Source organism: Pundamilia nyererei, unplaced genomic scaffold, assembly GCF_000239375.1.
Source record: "Pundamilia nyererei isolate P.nyererei 1_Seehausen unplaced genomic scaffold, PunNye1.0 scaffold00027, whole genome shotgun sequence".
NCBI lineage: Eukaryota > Metazoa > Chordata > Actinopteri > Cichliformes > Cichlidae > Pundamilia > Pundamilia nyererei.
Window position 1 is genome coordinate 2,972,610 of NW_005187428.1, and position 19,761 is coordinate 2,992,370.

The 19,761-nt window shown below is 42.9% G+C and overlaps 1 protein-coding gene across 2 annotated transcripts in view; it reads right to left on the reverse strand.

Annotated features, from left to right (window-relative positions):
* Positions 1–437: 437 nt before the first annotated feature.
* Positions 438–19,761, reverse strand: part of prickle1a (prickle homolog 1a) — a 23,416-nt gene continuing 4,092 nt past the window's right edge. Inside the window, exons 1-8 of one of the 2 annotated variants that reach the window (XM_005728159.1) lie at positions 11,702–11,986; positions 6,444–6,647; positions 4,685–4,798; positions 3,743–3,880; positions 2,903–3,106; positions 2,609–2,795; positions 1,661–2,530; positions 438–1,540 (exon numbers count right to left, since the gene is read on the reverse strand). In XM_005728159.1, coding sequence (XP_005728216.1) covers positions 690–1,540; positions 1,661–2,530; positions 2,609–2,795; positions 2,903–3,106; positions 3,743–3,880; positions 4,685–4,798; positions 6,444–6,632 — 2,553 coding nt within the window. In that variant the 5' untranslated portion in view covers positions 6,633–6,647; positions 11,702–11,986 and the 3' untranslated portion in view covers positions 438–689. Of the gene's footprint in view, positions 1,541–1,660; positions 2,531–2,608; positions 2,796–2,902; positions 3,107–3,742; positions 3,881–4,684; positions 4,799–6,443; positions 6,648–11,701; positions 11,987–19,761 lie in introns of those variants that run through there. The other variant, XM_005728158.1, reaches the window with a different exon arrangement.

Genomic DNA, 19,761 nt, shown 5'->3' on the forward strand with positions numbered 1-19,761 from the left:
TCCTTGTTTACATCAATTACAGTACATCAATTAAATGTGTTTTCAGAAAATGGTCACAAAAAAATCAACACCAAACACAATCAAATCATGATATATAGAGATTTTTATTGCAATTAACACCTATTTTAGCCTTATATTCCAGTTTATACATTTATACAGATTGCAATGATTTTCTTACAGTACAGTGACCCATAAATAGATTGTTCCAACAGGCTAATTATTAATACACAGTGCTTTTATGTTGGTGCTGCACAAACCTGGAAAAAACATCTGCAGAGCCTGGGTCATGTCAGTTTGTCTTTAAATTTCTGACACCCATATTTAAAAATGACTCTGTACCAACAGCCAATTGTTTAATTTTAATGCCATTTGGTATAAAGAATGACAAAGGTAGAAAAATATTACTTTAAAAAATTTCTACAATATATACAATATATCTGCACTGTTAAATAAACACAGTTTAGATTATATTTTATAAATATGTATTATACTTTACCATCAGTTTGTAATGCTATACAAGTGTACACACCTATAATAATCCAAATATGGACTTGTGTCTTACACAACCACCTTGGTAAATTGAGTGCTGTGAAGCATTTAATAGCAAGCAAACTGTTTATATTTTAAATGATGAACAAAGGGGCATCGGTGAGTGGCAAATCGTTGCCCAATGCTCAGCAGAGTAAAGCCTATGAAATTATACAGTTTTTCCCTTTGTGGCCTTTTTTCTTTTTGGATTTAGTCCATTGGCCATAAGGAGCAGAGGACATGCCTGCTACAGAGCTTGGCAAGTCATCAGTGTAATAGTGTCTGTGCGGCCTGGGCTGAGGGATGGGCTGACCCAGGAAAAAACCTTCCTCCTCAGAATCAGAGGAGGAAGATGAGCATGTAGAACACCAGTCATCATCATCATCATATAGACCCAAGAACCTTCCCATTGCTTGGCCCTGTAACCTGTAGTCGGACATGGCAGCAGAATGGGGGTGACCGTGGAATGGTTGGTGCCCCTTGGAACCGAGGGCATTCCCTCTGCGGTCTGCTTTGTTGCACATCTGGGGCCTTTCCTTAGGCAAAAGGTTTAAAGCATTGTCAGACCGGGATTTGCGGCTGCGACGCCTCCTATGGTGGTGCTGTTGGCGACCAGAGTGAAGGTCCTGGCCTTGTTCTTCAAAGTGGTACACTCTCCTCCGAGTCCGTTCACTCATAGGTGGCTGCCGCACTTGAATGTCACCATAATAGCCATTGTCCACAACATCATCCGAGAATTTGACTTGCTGCGGCCTAGACTGTGAACGTGTCCTTCTGAGGGCAGGGACATGAGGTTTGGGTCTGTCCTCCTGGGGTGCTTCTGCTAGAACATTCTCCACCTCCTCCTGCTCAGATGCAAGACTTTTTAGGGAATTTGCACTTCTGTGTAACATAGAAGAGTTGAGCGTTCCCATATTACTGGTTTTCTCACAGTCTTCTGTTTCCAGTTCATGGAAACCTTGCAGGGAATATACCACAGACCTTTCTTTATTATCACCATCTACTGAGGTTCCTAGAAAGGAAAAGAAAATTTATTACATTTCTGCACTAAAATACATCAAAATCCAACTACTGACATAGCATAAAATCATGTTATTTTCCATATCTGATTTTTAGAGTTCCATCTACTCACCAGTAATATTGGAAAGAGCAAGTGAGTCCATAGAGTCTCGGACATTCTGGTCTGTCTTCTTAAATTCATCGGTGATACACTCCAAAGAGTCGGTGTACCATTGTGGCTCCTCTCCCTGAAAACCTCCTCCAGCCCCATGATCCAGCTCCAACTCCTGGATTTTTCTGCTGCTTGCTGGACCTGGATGGCTACCATAGGCAGAATCTCCTAGCCCATCCTGTGATTGTGCCCAGTACATGTCAGCTTGGTACTTCTTGCTGGCAAGGCTTCCCCTTCCTCCCCCACCATTACTCCCAGCTTTTGAGGATACCTGCTTTGACTTGGTGTCCTTTTCTGCAATCCAGAAATCTGTAGGTCTAGAGTCGCTGGCTTGCTGGAAAACCCCTTGTTCCCCAAACTTTAACAATAGCTGAGTCATGTAGTCTTCGTGCTCAGCCCACTCTTCCTCCTGGTCGTCAGGTGCCTCATTCTCATCACCGCGGCCTCTCCAGAAGTGTTCATCTGATAAGTGCATATGGGCAAGCTTGTTGGTCAGGGTGTCATCAGCATTCCCACTCAAGCCAGGGAACTTATAGTTAACAGAGGGTGAGAACAGGAGTGACTGCCGGCACTGGTCAGCTGAACGACTGCTTTTGCCGATGCGCACACTCCGGCGGGATTCACGTGAGCGCGCCGACTGGAAGGCAGAGTCAGAGGAATCGGAAGCATGCACATCTTCCCCGAGACTGCAGGCTTTGGAGCAGTAAATACGACCCTGGTATGGCAGAAAAGGACTACCCAGTAGTGAGGTCTTACAGTGGGCACAGCTAAAGCAGCTCTCAGTGGCATGCCAGTGGAGCCCATCATAGGTCATCTGAGCATGATCAACACCTGTTAAAGGGGGAGAGCAAGTTAACATTTCTCTGTTGCTTGAAATAGTATTTTAACTCCAGAAGATCACTGTCTTACCAATGTGTTCTCCACAAGCCTCACAGTACTCTGCATAGAGAGACTCAAAGCAGCCACAACAGTACGGTCTGCCGTCCTTCATGATATAACGCTGACCTCCGAGAATTGTCTCACATTCAAAACAGGAGAAGTGTTTCATGTGCCAGTGGCGCCCCTCCGCCTCAGTACACTCATCAGCAAAGATAATCTGTGGACAAAGATGTGCATTAGTTGAGACAAAATGGTCATCAACCTTTAGAAGCTTCAGATGCAATATCTATCTTTGCAACACTGTTTTTTTCTCCTTAGTACTACCTCATCACAGGCTGAGCATCGTGGTTTCAGCAGCTCAGCATGGTGCCTCCCGCAGTGGATCTTTCCATCGTGGTAGAAGTAGATCAAATCCACGAGGAGTTCCCTACATGTGGAGCAGACAAAGCAGGATGGGTGCCAGCACAGCCCAGCGCTCGCCCTTGAAGCAAACACGGCCATTTCTCCACCGTTGATGTTTTCGCCGCACTGTAATTGAAAGGGCTAATGATCAACTTTTAAAAACAACACAAGTCACATTAAGACTGAACAATTGTCATACTTTTGTAATAATGTTTGAGTCCTACATGGGCATGGATTTAGCTGCACACAAAGTCTGAGTCTGGCTACAAAAAAACATGCCTTCCATCAGCACCTGGAATCCCACTAGGTTGTTCGCAGATTAGCAGAACATATTTTATGTCTGTCCTTCTGACTGACAAGAACAGGAGTGGGTGGTAGAGGTCATTTAAAAGGAGAAAGAAAAGGAAAAACAGCAGTCTCAGAGATTCATCAGTTTATGGGCACCCACTTGGCTGCTCACTGGTTATTGTTTAAAAAAAAAGAACTTTATACTGAGCCTTTCCAGCCCAGACAGCAAACACTTTTTAGTCCATGACAGCATTTCTCTCGTTTCCAGCTTTCTTTCTGATCTAGATTAGCTAAATAGCCAAAAATGAGATGCAAATAGGAAACGTAGCAAACCCTTGTTTAATACCCTTCATGGATAATTATTTTTATATAAGAATAATGTTTATATCCTTAGTTCCACAAAAACTCTAGACTACTGTCTATTTCTCAGTCATCATCGTGTTATAAACAATACATGGGCTGCATGCAACGTACATGATCACAAATGCTGTTCAGAAAATTGCGAGGCAGCAGTTTTACTGTGCCCCTCCCCAATGCTTCCTTCTTCCTCTGAACACTGAACATGTGCAGCTCCTTCTTCTCCTCCTCACTCAGGGACTGGCAATAACGCACCTGGGAAAGAAGGTAATTGGTTAGGAATATGATGGCTAGTTTCACAACCACAGGCTTTTATATCTATATATAGATATAGATATAAGAATTGGGATGATTAATGCTTCCTGAAAATCTGCTACTGAGAATAGTATATATAAGTGACCTTTTTGGATTGAGGGCGAAGTGCTTATCAGAGCAGTTTGAACAAAAGGAACTCTTGACCCCAGCTTTCCCTTCCTACACCACCCAACATATCTCCACCCACAGTCCCCGATTGAGAACCTGTTTTTTTTTTTTTTTACAACAGTCCTTAACAAGGGGGAAAGCAGACGTTTACACAAACAAGGCCTGTGTTTAGAGTGTAATCAAGACAGTGGGCAACAAAGGAAGACAGACAGCCGAGGCGAACTGTGGTGCCACTGCAGTGGTGGCATCACATAAAGCCTCCCTCTCACTCTCTCTCTCGCTGAGCGGTTCTCATAAAAACCACTGCTTTGGCAGGAATCCTGCTGGTGGGGGCTCACGGCAAACATCATAAAATTATCAAGTCAAAAGTAACATTGTACCCACTCTGGACGTCTACAAGCTTGCGGAACAAAAATCCCCCAGTGTGATGTCAATGGAGACGCTATGGACGCACATTAGTGGGATAGCAATGGAGATGGTGAGGGAGGCTTGAGCACTGCAGGATGAGTGAGCAGCATCAACTGCAGCTACTCAAACACAATTGTTTTTTTGTTTTTGCTGCAATTTTGGTGCAAATGTGAGGGCTGAATTTTTACGAGACATGCATTTGCACACACAGGCACCAAAAATTCTCACCTCATTATCATGTGGTGGGAGTTGGTAGAGGAGCTGCTTGATTCTGAACTTCTCTCCTGGGCTGTTGACATATGGGATCTTGTCCTCAGGCAGACACGAAAAATATAGCTGGACCTGGGGGAAATATTAGGTTAAACACATGATGTTTTTGGTTGAATAAAAAGGGTTAGGGTTGGACAACTAAATGCATTCCAACTAATATAACAACTGAGCAATGGCTCAGAATTATTATTTGCAGTAGCAGAGAGTTGGTTTTGGTCCGCCCCCAAAGTAATTTTAAACCCGAATTTTCACCCGTCTTATTGCAGCCATATATTATCATTATTGCCTCGGATTCAATATGCCAATATTAACACAAATTCTTTTCCAAGAAACTAGAGAACAAGCACATTAATTTGTGATGAGACACATTCTGGGATAGCGCTATGTAAAATGTATGGAAGAATGACTTTGTGGAATCAAAGACTTTTCCCTAATCCCCAAATCAGCTTTAATTCAAAAGTGCAACACACAGCAGTGATCCTCTTTGACGATGAAAAACGCAGGAATCATCGTCTACATAAATCTGTGCTGAACAAGCCAAGACAGGTCAACAGGTCAAATCAGTTTAAGGGTTGTATTTTTCAGTGATATGGTTGTCTCTACAGGGACAGGACAAAGCAGGCTGTAATTGTAGCACCCTGACCCTTGGGGCCGACTGCTAAAGACTAAACTTTATGAGGGAGGGCCCATCACAGTTAGCTAGATAAAGAGATGGGATGCCGTAGTCCTGTGTGTTAGGGGACTTCCAGCAGCTTTGACTGTCTAGAGGAGGGGTAACAGCACAGCAATTTACCCTGACAATCACCCTCAGACCCCAACAACCACCTCTACCATCATAAATTATGCACATCACGATGCTGCTACGACCCCTTATCCAGCTCACTAGGCCCGAGGAACAGCTAGCAAGCACCCAAGCTCTAGGTGTTTCAACCCTGTAGTAGTGACCTGTAATACATAGCCCATTTAGGGAATTGGCAGCAGTAAAGGCATTACAGTTGATCTATGTGGTTCCTAAAACAAGAGACCCTGCATGTTAAGGCTTTTGCTGCATTCGCTTCCCTTCTTGCCCATCACCCACTCATTGCTTCCATGTGTGTTGTTGATCAAGGGCAATGGGACGGCTACAGACTGAGTGAGAGAGAGAAAAGAACACCAAGCAGTGGTGAGAGCAGAGTTTAAAAATTCTGAGGATCTGGGAAAGTGCCATATCTCACCGACTGCTCAACGGACACGGCTAACAGCTCTGCCTGTGGCTGTGGAGGCGAAGACTCCGATTCCTAGCTCGACCCACTAAGTCCTGCTTCTAACTCTGCGGTATACTCATGCTGCCCTTTAGTGGCAACCTCATAGAGTCTGAGAAATCTGCCACAAGCAGTGAGAACAAGGAAGCTTAATGAAATATGTTGTCCTTCCCATAGGTGCCATTTTCCAGAGACTTGGTGTGTTATTCAGTATAACACACAGTGAATAGCGTTTATCTGGGCCAGGCAAATGGGCTATAAGGGAGTTAAAATCAGGTCAGGGCTGTTTTTATTCGCTGTCTGGAGGATACACCATTATTCGTGGTGTTGATTTAGGGAGGAAATGATTTGCGAACCAATGAAATTGATACCACAGTTATAGAGAACAGTGTCCCGGTATCCAAACGGAGCAGGCTTGATTAATCTTAGCTCAGAGCGTCTTGAACTGGTGCATTTGTAAGCCACATTGTGCTTACCTGTTCAGGTCTCAGGCCAGGTGGCACCCACGCATACTCCTCCAGTGCACAGCCTGAGTCGTCATCAGAGGTTGAGCTCCGCTGGAAGCCAGATGTCAGTTTACTGATTTTCTGCTCCATCATGAAATCTCGCTTGCGTGCCCCACCCTGGAAGCCAGCCACCAGCCCCGCTGCACTCACCAGGCTCATCGGGCTCTCTTTTTACTAGACAGGTGAGATGATAGGATAGGAAGATGGGAAGTACCGGGATTTGGGAGAGGACAGAAGGGGGAAGAGGATAGAAATATAAAGGAAAAGAAAATAGAAATGTTTGTCATCAAGCCATGACATCAGTTCCTACGTCCTCACATCTTAATCCAGCTCTCTCATGTCAGTGCTATTCCGCTGATTGTTAACCGCTTGCTGAGTCACACCATTGCCACCTCTTTCATGAGGCTCACAGCACCCCTCAAAAACCCATAATGGTATTTAAGCAAGCTTTTTTGGTTTACTTTTAGTGATGAGTCTACTACATAAAGGCACTCATAAAGACAACTCCATCCTTTCACCGCTATTATGGTAGCAGTTAAACACGTGCCTTCCTCATGTGGTTTTTGGGGGTGCAGAGATTGTTAGGAAATTCCCAAAGCTTCATGAGGTGATGTTCTATCTCATTATAGTGACAATAACAAACTATTCAGAAGTATAAATATTTGAAGTTGCTTATAACTGTGACCATTTCTTATTAATCTTCTGCAGGTTTAAAATAATTTGTTAGGTTTATGTCTGTATGAGTCATCATTTTACTTTACTGAGAAGCTGATGATGCTATGCCCCAAGGGAGGGGGGTGGAGTTCAACACATGGGATTTGATCCTAGCTTGATCAGTTGAGCCCGAGGTCTGTATAAACACAAGCCTGGCTTTAAGACGAGGCCACCATATGGGAAGCGTCCACAAGCCTGCTCTCTCCCTTCATCTCTTCTTTTTCTTTGGATTGCAGCAGGTTGGAAAACAAACAGTGAGCGCCTGATCGTTCTTTCATCTTTTAGATGGACAGGGAGCGCAGTGCCAGACAGGTGAAGCAGCTGGATGAATGCAGATGGATAGAGGCTGACATGGATGGATAGGACTAACTGATACTGACACTATAACCTGAGGCAACAAACAGAGCAGGGAGATAAAAGACTCGAACTGTACTGACCTCTATATATGTGGTGTCTGCAGTTACTAATGTCTTACGGAAAATCCAAACTTTTGCAGACGTGACTGTTGTGATGAGGCAGAAACAAACTAAATCTGTGCAAAGCTGGATAAAATTAAAGAAATAGCGAATAAATAAAATCACTTAATTTATTTATTAATTTGTCTTTAATGTTCAGAATATCCCCGGACGGAAGGAGGGAGGGAGGGATGTCCAGAGTAACTTTAAAGTGATTATTTGACATGCAAATTCCAAGCAAACCAGGTTTTGGAATAATCATTAGGCAACCCCATCTGCCCTGATCTTTATTCATCCCTCTCCAGTCATCCCATAACTTTATTTCCTGGACTCCTGTAAGCATTTAGGACCACGAAAACACAGTCATAATGAATGCGTGTGCAGTTGTGGTAATTTCTCACTAGCCAAGAGCTCTAACTGAGATCAAATGGGAGCCCAGCCAGCATCCAGCAGCCTGGCCCTTGCACCACTTCCCCCCTACCCAAGCCTTGAACCCCTATGGACAGCAAAGGTACAGAGAGCCACAGAGAGACAGCTGAGAAAACCAAATACACTCGAGGGCAAGCCTTTGAACAGCATAGGGGCCTTAAAATCTGCTTTCTGCTCAAATGATAAATAGATCGACCACCAGTGCCACCACAACAGGTTTGAGACTGATTCTGGGAGACTTTGGAACTCTAACGGATGGATGGAAAAGCAGTCTTTCCAAGATATTTTGTTTGTTTTGATGATGATGTAAAAGAGCACCGTCTAACAATTCAAATTTCCCATAGGTGCTGGCTGACCTCAAAAGCCATATCATTTTTATAGTCCATCAAACCACTCAATGATCCGTCCTGCCCCGAGGCTGGAAGCACTGTCATCGCAGAAGTGACCACTCCCATCACGACAGAAATGTTTCGTCATAGTACAAAAGATGATCAGAACCTCTTTGAAAAACGTTGCTCTCTGTTGTAAAAAAGTAGACCCAGGTCATTCCAGCAGGTACTTCAAGCTTTTTATATAATTTTATGTTGCTTAACCTCTGTAAGGAATATGCAGACACAGGCTACTCTACACACAAATACATAGAATACAGAAATAACTATCAACACCTTGTCAAAATCAGGTGCTTGTGTCGATTCACTCTGTTAGTGAAGACTGATATATTAGCATGTCAGACCTTTCTCTGATGATTAACAGATCCACGAGACATGCAGGTTCAGGCAGCTACTGGCTGTTCATATCAGCTCATCTTTCTCAAAGACAAGTCAGCCACTGTGGCATCGCTACTACTAATGACTGACAAGCCCCCCCCTTAAGCTTATCCAGTCATAGACTATCAGTGTTAGGTGTGATGATAATGGTGTTAAAGGATTCCTGGGCTTTTGGGAGGGTTAATTTAGGCTGCCTTGTACCATAAAGTGTCAGGTCAGGCGGATTGGCTTATAACATATCCCGTTAAAATGCCTCTGATGCCCTAAACAATGGTGCCTTTGTCAAGTCACTGAAGGTTTTATCCATCAAGAGTCTGTTTATCTCTTTGCAAGTATTTTTTTTCCTGAAGATGCCACGTTTTATCTTGTCACATATGACAGTCGAAGCCCTCGAACCCAGATAACCTGTCTTCAGATGAGAGAGCTAGGGATGGAATAAGGCACTCTGTTGTTCTATTCATATCTATTGACTTGCAAATGAGACCAAAATAACCTACAAAAATGTGCCCTTGTTTGAGAACAGCTTGGGTTTCACGTGGGAGATAGCTAACTATAGGCAGGTTCAGTCAGGAGGCAAGAGGCTCACTTCAGAGCCACACATTTTAATCAGGCACAAAATCACTCATGTGCTACATTTGCTGGAATTCTTGCTTTCGCATGTTGGCTGGGTATCTGCAAGGATGTCTCACACAGCCAAACCTGACTCACAGGAATGTCAGGCTTGAATTTTAGCCAGGCTCTCGAAAGCAATACGGGGTTCGCGCAGCTCTGTGTTAAGCAAAAAAAAAAAGTTTCTCATACATCTACAGCTGGTTGCATGCTAATTTTTCCTTTATCTGTCATGCAGTTCATTTCCTCTGGCTTTACCCGAAACAATTCCGTAACATTTTGAATGACAGAAGCACTGAGCCAGCTAACTTCACCGTGCTCATACTGACTGACTCATCACTCAGGCTGGCTTTTATAGTTTTTCCCTCTAACAAGGGATCTATGGTTTGTGAGATTAGTTTTAACCCTCTGCCCCCCTTCCCTTTTCACCCTCCACCCCACCCCCCAAGCCCCTGCCCTGCCCTCCTCCCACACTAGCCAGACCCCTGCAGTCCCGAATGTTTAACAGCCCCTCACTCCTTTGTAAAGGTGCTTGTTAACATGGCTTTGGGAGCTGCAGGTCTGCATATCTGACTGATCTACCCACAGAAGGTAGTGGGGGTGCTATTAGACTGAGGATAAAATGGGGTGACTGACATGTATGAAAATGTTAATGTCCTTTTTCCACAAAGGAGAGGGAAGTTAAGTCATGCCAGGAGAAAGAGGGAAATCTTTAACAGACGCGCTTGCTTTGAAATGTTTTCAGTGATTGCTGATTTGAGAACATCCCACGACTTACTGAAGGAGGGAAGAGCCCCGTGTTCTACGGAAAGCGGACAATGGAGCTTACATTCCCACAAATGCTGCATAACAGGACCTCGGTGACTGTGTGGGTTCAGACGTGTTTCATTAAAGAACAAAACAACCACCTATTTGAGTTCACCCTGAAGAACGTCCTGTCTGACTGTAATGCCCGACAGCAGTGGTGCGCCTAACTACAGTGCAATGCATTATTTATCGCTTTGTTGAATACAGAACTCTTGAAGGACCCCATGCAGCGACTGACCAATAAATACAATCAACAGTGACATTTTTAAATAGTGTTCGACAACACTTAAACCATAGTCCCCCCCCCCCTCCAAAAAAATCCAGACACTGGAGCTTTGGATTAACAGCCCTTGAGAGAGTGCACAGGAAAAATAAGCAACTTCTGGTCTGAATTACTGTCTATTTCTTTAGGAAGTGGATGATGGACAGGCACACAACCCAACACAGTGTTCTCTGTCAGTTTAGGCTGGCCCTACTTGTTTAACTTGGCTTCTGCTAGCTGGGTAATGCAGGATAGGCTGTAGTTGGGAGAGAAAAACAAGAATTTCTGTTCACTGTCCCTGCATACTTAAGCTTGAAGTCAGACAAACTCAGTTTATTTTTCATGTCCAACAAGATTGAAAAATATGCAGCATATTATTTATCTCCCTGCACACACGCAAATATTTAAAAATCACTGCCTGTCAGCCTTTGGCCGTTAATGTAGTGTCAAAAAAAAGAAGCAAAAAAAACAACCTCTGGGCCAGATGAAGTTCATTAGAAAAATTACACCCCTGTGCTAAACTAGAAGCCTCGTGCCTATAAAATAAATAAATAAATCACATTTTAAAAAGCTGAACTTGTAATTGAGTAGTATTTATGATTCAAAAATGAATAAAACTACACAGCATCATCAAATCAAAACCCGGAAAAGCGACTCAAAATTTGATACCAGTCAGATTAGAAAAAGTCAAGGTCAAAATGCTACTGAAAAAAGAGCTCGACGGGAGGATAAGTTACGCAGTGCAAAGGCGCTATAAGGAGTTGGAGTTTGGTCAGCTTATGGAGGCCTCTGTTTGTGGCCGGGGAGTGTTTTTTCAAGACCAAATGGATGGGAGTGACATCCCCACAGAGATATACACTACTGTGCTGGCCAGCATGGACTAAGATTCAACACACAGCAGCAGACTTCAAATGCACTAACTCGTGCATGAGACCTAAAATCAAGTCTGATTCGTATATAAGAGACAACTTCCACAAAGACCAGAAATTGCCTGTATTTGGGATGTGCTACATGTTTTACAGGCGAAACATGCATTTGCAATCAAGCCATCCACACATTCATTCAAATACATTTAATCAAGGAGTTACGGTGCAACTTTTCCATTTTCTTTCAGCCTCACTACAACCAAAGCAAAGCTCTCAGAGGAACCGGTTTACATCTCATTCATTTTCCTGCAGGTCTTACCTCAGTGTAGGCCAACTCTCCTGACGTGAATAGAGAAAACGGATCTTGTCGCCACTATATCCAGTCCTAAATTGTTCTGCACTCCATATCTATGTAAGCTCCTCTAAACTCTAAATCCAGGACAGCAGCAGCCAGGCTTCTCTACCGGAGCTGTCAGCACAGTAACAGCCCATATCAAAGCTAAGACTGTATAAAGTCAGAGAGTGAGCGAGGTGTGTGTGTGCATGTGCGTGTACACGGAGGAGCCCAACCAGATGGTCATCCCACCCTCCTCTCTGTCAAACACTCCTCCTCCTCCTCCCCTGCTCTTTCTTCCAACCCGGCCCTCTTAACCTCAGCCCGGCCCTTAAACTCAGAGGCAGCGAGTCATGGCTGGGTATGGCAGAGCGAGGCGTCTCTTGCTTCAGTCAGCCCCCCCCCTCTCGTACTTCAAACACATGCTCCCAAATGAGAATCGCTGGTAGAGCTCGCAGAAACCGTGCTTTAAAGCAGCACATCAGTGATGGCAGAGCTTGTTTTGCCAGGCTAACCACCCCGTATCCACAACAGCTTTCACATGACGCTCTTCTTTCTTCTTCCCTATCAACGGCTTAAAGATGTGGGGACGGCGGTGAATGTTGAGTCAGGATTTGGTTTATTTGGTGGTTTGACATTTCCTTTGTGCCTACATGTAAAGTTAAAGAGAGCTGTCTGCTAACAAAAGTTTTGATTATAGGCTTATTGTTAGATCAAATGATATCTATATGTATTTTAATTCTATAGAAAGATTGGTTTCAAGCATCACAATAACTTTTTCTACTACCTGAATGTGATGTCAGCATTTCTGTATGAGACCAGTCATCCGGTTGTGAATCAAAACGAGTCCTCCATGCAAGTTACTCCAACCACAAAGCCTCACACTGTCTAAACTAAACACACACATGTAACCAAAGTTATCTCCAAGATGAAACGATTAGGTCACTATTTGATAAACAGAATTAACTGATCTTAATAGTTGCTCAAAATTAAGATATTATATATTAGCAATATAATATGTATTGTCAGTAAAAACAATCATTACCCTAATGTTTACTCCGTTATCACAAATGAGAAGGAATTAAAATGACAGATATCTATAAAGCCCAAACGTACAGATCCACCCACGCAGTGAAACTCCCTGGAGAGGACACTGTTGACCTCTGCCTCTCCTTCACCTCTGCTGGAATGCCAGAATGTGATCCTCTTCCTCTTGCCTCAGAAAATAAAAGTTGCTGGTTCAGGTCAAACTCTGGACAGTTGCACCTTTTGCATCCTTTTGTGGTTGTTTAATTGCAATATCAAAGTGTTACTTTTGCCCAAAAGGACATGTTTACGGTGGACATAACTTCCAGAGCACTAGAAGTTCTTCCTCGTCAGAGAGGTTTTGCTGTCGAGTATAAAAACGCTTAGACTGTAAAACAAAGCAGTAAGGCATTTTACTAGGAAGCAAGGAATCTATTAAACTGGTCAGATTGCTTTCTTTCTAAACATTTTAGAAGCTGTTTGTTCTTAGGAGATGCAATGTTGGGACCTAACTCTGTGAATGGTGTTTTTCTTTGAGGATTAATATAGAAAACGTTTTATGTAATGCATTGAACTTAATCAAGCGGAGAATCATTGTCTTGGGGCGATCGTGGCTCAAGAGTTGGGAGTTCGCCTTGTAATCGGAAGGTTGCCGGTTCGAGCCCCGGCTTGGACAGTCTCTGTCGTTGTGTCCTTGGGCAAGACACTTCACCCGTTGCCTACTGGTGGTGGTCAGAGGGCCCGGTGGCGCCAGTGTCCGGCAGCCTCGCCTCTGTCAGTGCGCCCCAGGGTGGCTGTGGCTACACTGTAGCTTGCCATCACCAGTGTGTGAATGTGTGGATGACTGGATATGTAAAGCGCTTTGGGGTCCTTAGGGACTAGTAAAGCGCTATATAAATACAGGCCATTTACCATTTACATGCGAAATACTCAGTTGGCCTTTAAAAAAAAAAGTGGTTAAAAAAATAAATCATATATTAAAAAAAGGCTAACAACTCATTTCTAGCACATGATGGACACCATCTGAGTAGCACTTTTTCCATCCTCCACACGCCTACATACTTTACACCATTATGTGCCAGAATATCACAGCTTGGGTGGTGAATGATGGCTGTCATTTCAATGGAAAAAAATGGAGCTTATATCTGTAAATATTCTGCTTATAAAGTACGGGATTTAACCCCTGCCAGTGCTCTTGCAGTCGAGCACTGGGACAAAGCCATTGTTGCAGTCAAGGCCGGGGAGGAGAGGAGCCCTTTCACAGCAAACTTCAGGCCTTTGTGTTAATCCAAAGACCTAAGCACCATGCTCCATTAGCAAGTCTTTTAGGAGAGGAACAACACAATGTACCCCCGTCCCCCAAAAGGAGGATTCATGAAATGCAAAGCTAAGATGGTTCCTCTAGTGTGGGCAAAACACCAGACCTGAATTGTTTTTCATTTCCTCAACATACAGAAATTAATAACCTGCTTATTTCCCACAAGAGAGAAACTCAGATATGAATGTGCAGACACCTCATCAAAGACATCTACCCAGGAACGTGCAGAATGGCGAGTATCGATTTATGATTACACCACTCTAAAGTTAGAAGTAGCCGGCTGCACAGTTCAAGGTTCGCCGCAGATAGCTGAAAAATATAAAGTTGGACAAGTCACGGATCCCCGACCCTTGACCTGTGAGAACACCAGATGACCCATAAATCTATGGCCCTAGGGATTTACAGCCCTTTCCTCTGTCATATTTACAATGACCTGAACAGCATCTCACACCTGGTCTGTATCTTCTCACTGCTGTAAAAGAAGAAGAACAAAACAAAAAAAGCATCCTGTGCTACTGGCAAAGTAGTTCTGAACTAGCACGCCCTGACAATGACAGGACAGGGAAGATGATCATCAGAACCATCACCTGTGATAAATCTGCATTCTTAACACAATCCCAAAGCAGGGAACACATAAAACTAAGAATCTGGTCAAACATTATTGCTATATCTACCACTAGTGATTCTTATAGTGGAATTAGCACAAATTAACATTATTAACTGTTTGTATTAGTCAAGTTTTGGACTACCAGCGAAGGAGGCAAATGGAAGGTCAGTCTCTAACTCATAGCTATTGCTGAACTATTGTTGAGAGTTGCTCTCGCTAGTGTGTGAGCCACCTTATAAAAAGTAGGCATTCAAGGTTTAAATGACTTGCCAAGGGGTATTAGCAGGACACAGGCCCAACAAAAGCTTCAGTTATAAAGACCAATAAAAGCCTATCACCCTACAGTAACAACAATCCTTTTTACGCCTTGAAAGAGGGAGGAAAAGGTCAACTGGTGGAGCAGTCAGCGCATTGATATTGACTTAGCTAGATTGGCGCTGACAAACTCAGGTCAGACTGTGGGCTTGTTAGCCCTATAACCCTCACATAACCCCTTTTTACTGTTTCAGTCTGACACATTGGAGGCAGCTGAGGGCAAAGCTTAGATCTAAGCTTCGTTTCTGACAGGAGACATTTGTAAAAATTAAAGAGAAATATCTGCTCATTTGATACTTGACCCCATAAGATCCCGTGTTTCTCAAGGGTGCTGAATTGGAAAACATTTATTGGACTCTATTGCTAATGAGCTACAACTACATGTGAACATTTCCACTTCAGCTGAAATTCTAATTTCCTCATCAACCAAATAGAAACACAAAAGTTAACGATGCTTAAAAAATGTCGATAATAGAGACCACCTGGTTTTATTTATTAGATTACTGTAATGCTATTGTCTAAAACCAATAATATAATAGTGATGAAACAGATGATCTATGAATGGGCCTGGAACATGGAACCAATCTATGAACAAACACTATTTCTTTACTCATTAATTTCTTCTTTATTCAATTTGCCACACTGGTGTTGTGTCATGTATGATGTAATGCAACACGTTCTCAAGTTGCAATAAGCAGCACGCGGCATGCTGCATCAGCCCATTGTTTCTCCGCTTTATCGTTAGTGCTTTGCCAAACGTTGCAGACGCGCACGATCGGGACACCTTGTTTTTCACCCTCAATTTGACACCCTCTCACACAGTTGTAAAAGCCGGACCTCATTGGGAACAATGGAAAGTGGAGCGACAGAGCTCCTGGGGCTGTTAAAGAGAGGAAGCCCCTTTATTTGAGGATGCTATAACTCAACAAAAGCCTGTGGCTGTCTACACACAGAGCAGGCTAAGGATGAATGGGCTGCTCTTAGACTACACACTTGTGCTAACAAAAGCGGTGGATCAGCAAAGGGCAAAGCCACTCATGTGTGGTCTCCATGGGCAAACTGTGACGAGTATATACATAAAATAGCTAAACAGTCCTATAAACACCTCAAACCAGCATGTTCGGCCAAAAAATCTCTGCTTTAACACCGTCTTGTTTCTTCAGCTGAGCTTTGATATGATCTTGGTGACCTTAAAAGCTGTTAATTTATATGACACGTGATAAGGTTTAATTACTCCTCTTAAAACAGCACCCAATTTCAAAAAGGTTTAATTTATGACCTCAAATTTTCAGAGAATCTAACACACGTGCACGCACCACAGCCCGTCACACTTGATGGGCTTTTCTCCTTAACTCTCCTCAAAGTTCAATACTATATCCTTCCTGTGGAAATGGAACTATTTCCTGTCTTCCCAACTTCCCACCAGTTCAAACTGTCACCTGAATGAACACGGGCAACACTTTAAAATGAAGCGCTTTCGTGTATAAGGAGACGACGCGGTCCAGCAAAGAAGAAGTGGCTGACAACTCCCACACGTGGAAGCATTTTCCTGAGCCTGGCTTCAAAAGGCAAACCGTGGAATCCAACAATACTCTGAAACAGTTAAGAGCTGCTCAGTCAGGATCCCACTAATGATTAACATTCCTGAAGAAACGCTCTGTTACAGTCTTTTTAGAGCGTTCTAATTAAACACATGCTCCAGTGCCACAGCACAGAGGGAACTTGCAACTGCAAGCGGGGATGCTTCTTTCCAACTTGGCTTAATTGGACACAATTTAAGTCATTAAGGTGGTAGTAAAACAGCAGAAAGAGCAAAGGAGAGGCCCAATGATCTCCCCTGTAAGGCTCCCTGTTGCTCTGATGTTGTTGACCCTTTCACCTTCTCATGTGACTCACATTAAAAAAGAGGGGTGGAAAAAATGTACAGCTGAAGTTAAATCCAGTCCAGAAAGACCCATACTGGCTTGTTAGTTAAGCATGTGTAATGTAGTTGCAAAACTGAAGTAGACCATGAGGTTATGCACGTTTGGAGGTCCTGTATCCTATGAGGCAAAGTTGTACACGAGTATCTTTGCATGTGTTTGCCACATTGGGCTGCTTTTATTAGTATTCCGCTTGTTGTGCATTATTGATCATTGTGTTTCTACCTGATCTTGCTTGTTGACATAATCTATACCGGCTTTCTATACATACGCTGTCTTAAAGCATGAAAGATGCTCTTTTCCATAAAGATGATCACTCGACTATACGGATCTTTTTCAGTCTACGAGACAAGAAAATTGCATTTTTGAGGCAGAAAAGGAGGAGAGAGAAACAATGAGCATGAAACTTTTAAAGACTTCTTTCCAGGTTAAGCTTTCTGCTGTTACTGTATACTGGTCCCAAACCAATACTCTAATTTTTAAGAATCATAAAACCTTAATTATACCAACTCAATATGTGCTTTTTACATTTCTATTTTCCTCTTAATGTGAGTCAGGAATTGACTGCTTCTTTATAGAAATGTGCTGTAATGTCTATGTCAAGTGTGAAGCGGTGTTGAGGATAGTGGCTGATATTTTGCTGGTGCATCATGACCCATTGAAAAAATTGCCATTGGTTGCTTTCCATTATAAAAAGACTCACTGATTAAATCCCTGAATTAAATCAATTCTTATTCTTTACACCCATTTTTGGTCGCCATGTCTTTAGGGTCAGGCTGACATCTGTGGTTTGAATTAGTTGTTAGAGTATTAGAGCAGGTATAACTTTTCAGTAGTTAATGACCTGTCCAGCTTACCAACAAAGGAGTTGGAGCGTGTGAATGTTTCACTGTAAACATGGAGAGGTCCAATCTGAAGCCCTCTGGGAGCCTCGGTCAGTTTATCAGCTATACAGACCAGACATTAGTGGCTGGGATCAGCTTGTGTGTGTGTGTGTATGTGTGTGAGTGTGTGTGTGTGTGTGTTGGCAAAATGTGTGGGATGGAAAAAGGGACGCAACTGGCTGCATTATCACCCTCCAAATTACAGATCCCAATCCTCTAGGGCAAAGCCCATTCCTAGAAACCTTGCATGTAATGTGTCTGTTACTGTCAGCATCAGCGTGTTATTTTTGGAGCTGCTAATACTGAGGTCACTAATGACACCAAACCATCTTCAGCGATGGAACACGTGAAGGAGTTTAATAATATCTGTTATGTTTCTTTTCCAGATCCAAAAATGTCCAACGAGCTCTCTGAAGTGTGCTTCTGTACAAACAGGTCACATACAAAGATGCGCACATCTGCTGAGCCCCTGCTTTCTGTTTTCTTTGGGAGCCCAGCCCCTAACAGGAAGACAGCGTGAGCACAGCAAACAAAAACCCGGCTCTTTGAACTGGCCTCTCACTAGGAGCTGCCATCGGGTTGTTGTGGCCAAATGAAATGAAATGTTTCTGCGTCAGCTCGGTGAAGCCACTGCGGGCCTCAGGCTGCTCCTCTGCAACACATGTCCTCAGCTGGCCTTTGCCAATATTAACCCATTTGTATGTTACCCACATTTACTCACCTTTACTGTGATGCATTTTCTCAGTGTGAACAGATTACTGAAAATTATACGGGTAGCACATATTATGCATAAATCGAATTTTCGTAAATGACAGCTGTCAGATGGCGGTCAGACTCAAAATAAAGAGGATGATGAGTACATCAGGCAATTCTTGCTCTTACTCTTTAACAAATATAAAATAAATGTGGTTTTGGTTACAATGTCTGGCTAAACAACTTGAAGTTTGATTTAACTTTGAATATGGCATTTTTTTTCTCCCTTAAAGCTACACAGCTTAACTATACTGGATCTTTTTCTTCATTTTAATACAATGTTTCAACTGAATTCAGTTCTTACTGAACAAAAATTAATCAGAGTATTAATATCAGCATTGTCTGCATGTTCTGCAGAGAAATTATGGGTCCTGGATTCTATATCCATGCTACATCGACACTAATTGCACATTGTTTCAATGGCACAATGCGAGGGATATGCCAGAAATAGCTTAGAGGATCCACCCCTGCAACACATAAGACCCAAAGCTTCCACTGCCATACAGCACAGGGCCCCCACCCAGAGGTCTTGCATCCAAACCCAAACATGTTTGCTTGCTAGGGGAAGATTTATACACAATATTGGGCAGGTTTAATGTTGCACTTGATTGGCCAATACATTAGGTGACCTTTTGCCCTTGCAAGTATTGATTGCTGTGACACTTGTATCTTATGTTGTACCCAACCTCAAATCCACTTATGTTTCTATCAAATATTGTATGGTGCATTGAATCTAGCATAGCAATGTAATTGGGTTTCTACCATATTCAAACCTTACATGTTTATTTGACAAAGAACTTTCAGTTATTAAACATTTAGTATTGGCTTTGATTAGGAATTGGCTACCATGTATATCCCTAACCCTGACACCCTGAAGTATAGTGTTGCTTGAAACTACAGTAAATGGACGATCGGCTTTGAAGCCAAAAATATGTAAAACTTTAAGTGAAACAGGCCTAAAGCTGGAATGGGGTAGTGCATTGACATACTGCTTTTTGTCCCTTTTAATCTTTGTATGATATATTGTAAGAAATGTTTTAAATGAGTTATTATAGTCAACTTCAGCACTATGCAATTTGGGAATACATCACTCTGCATGCATTTATTTTCTAACCTAATTACTGGTAGAGGAAAATATGGCAACTTTTATTAACTAAACCTTCTTAGAGGAATATTCTGGCAGATTGTCCCTACTGTAACCTTTCTGGGGGGGGTGGGGG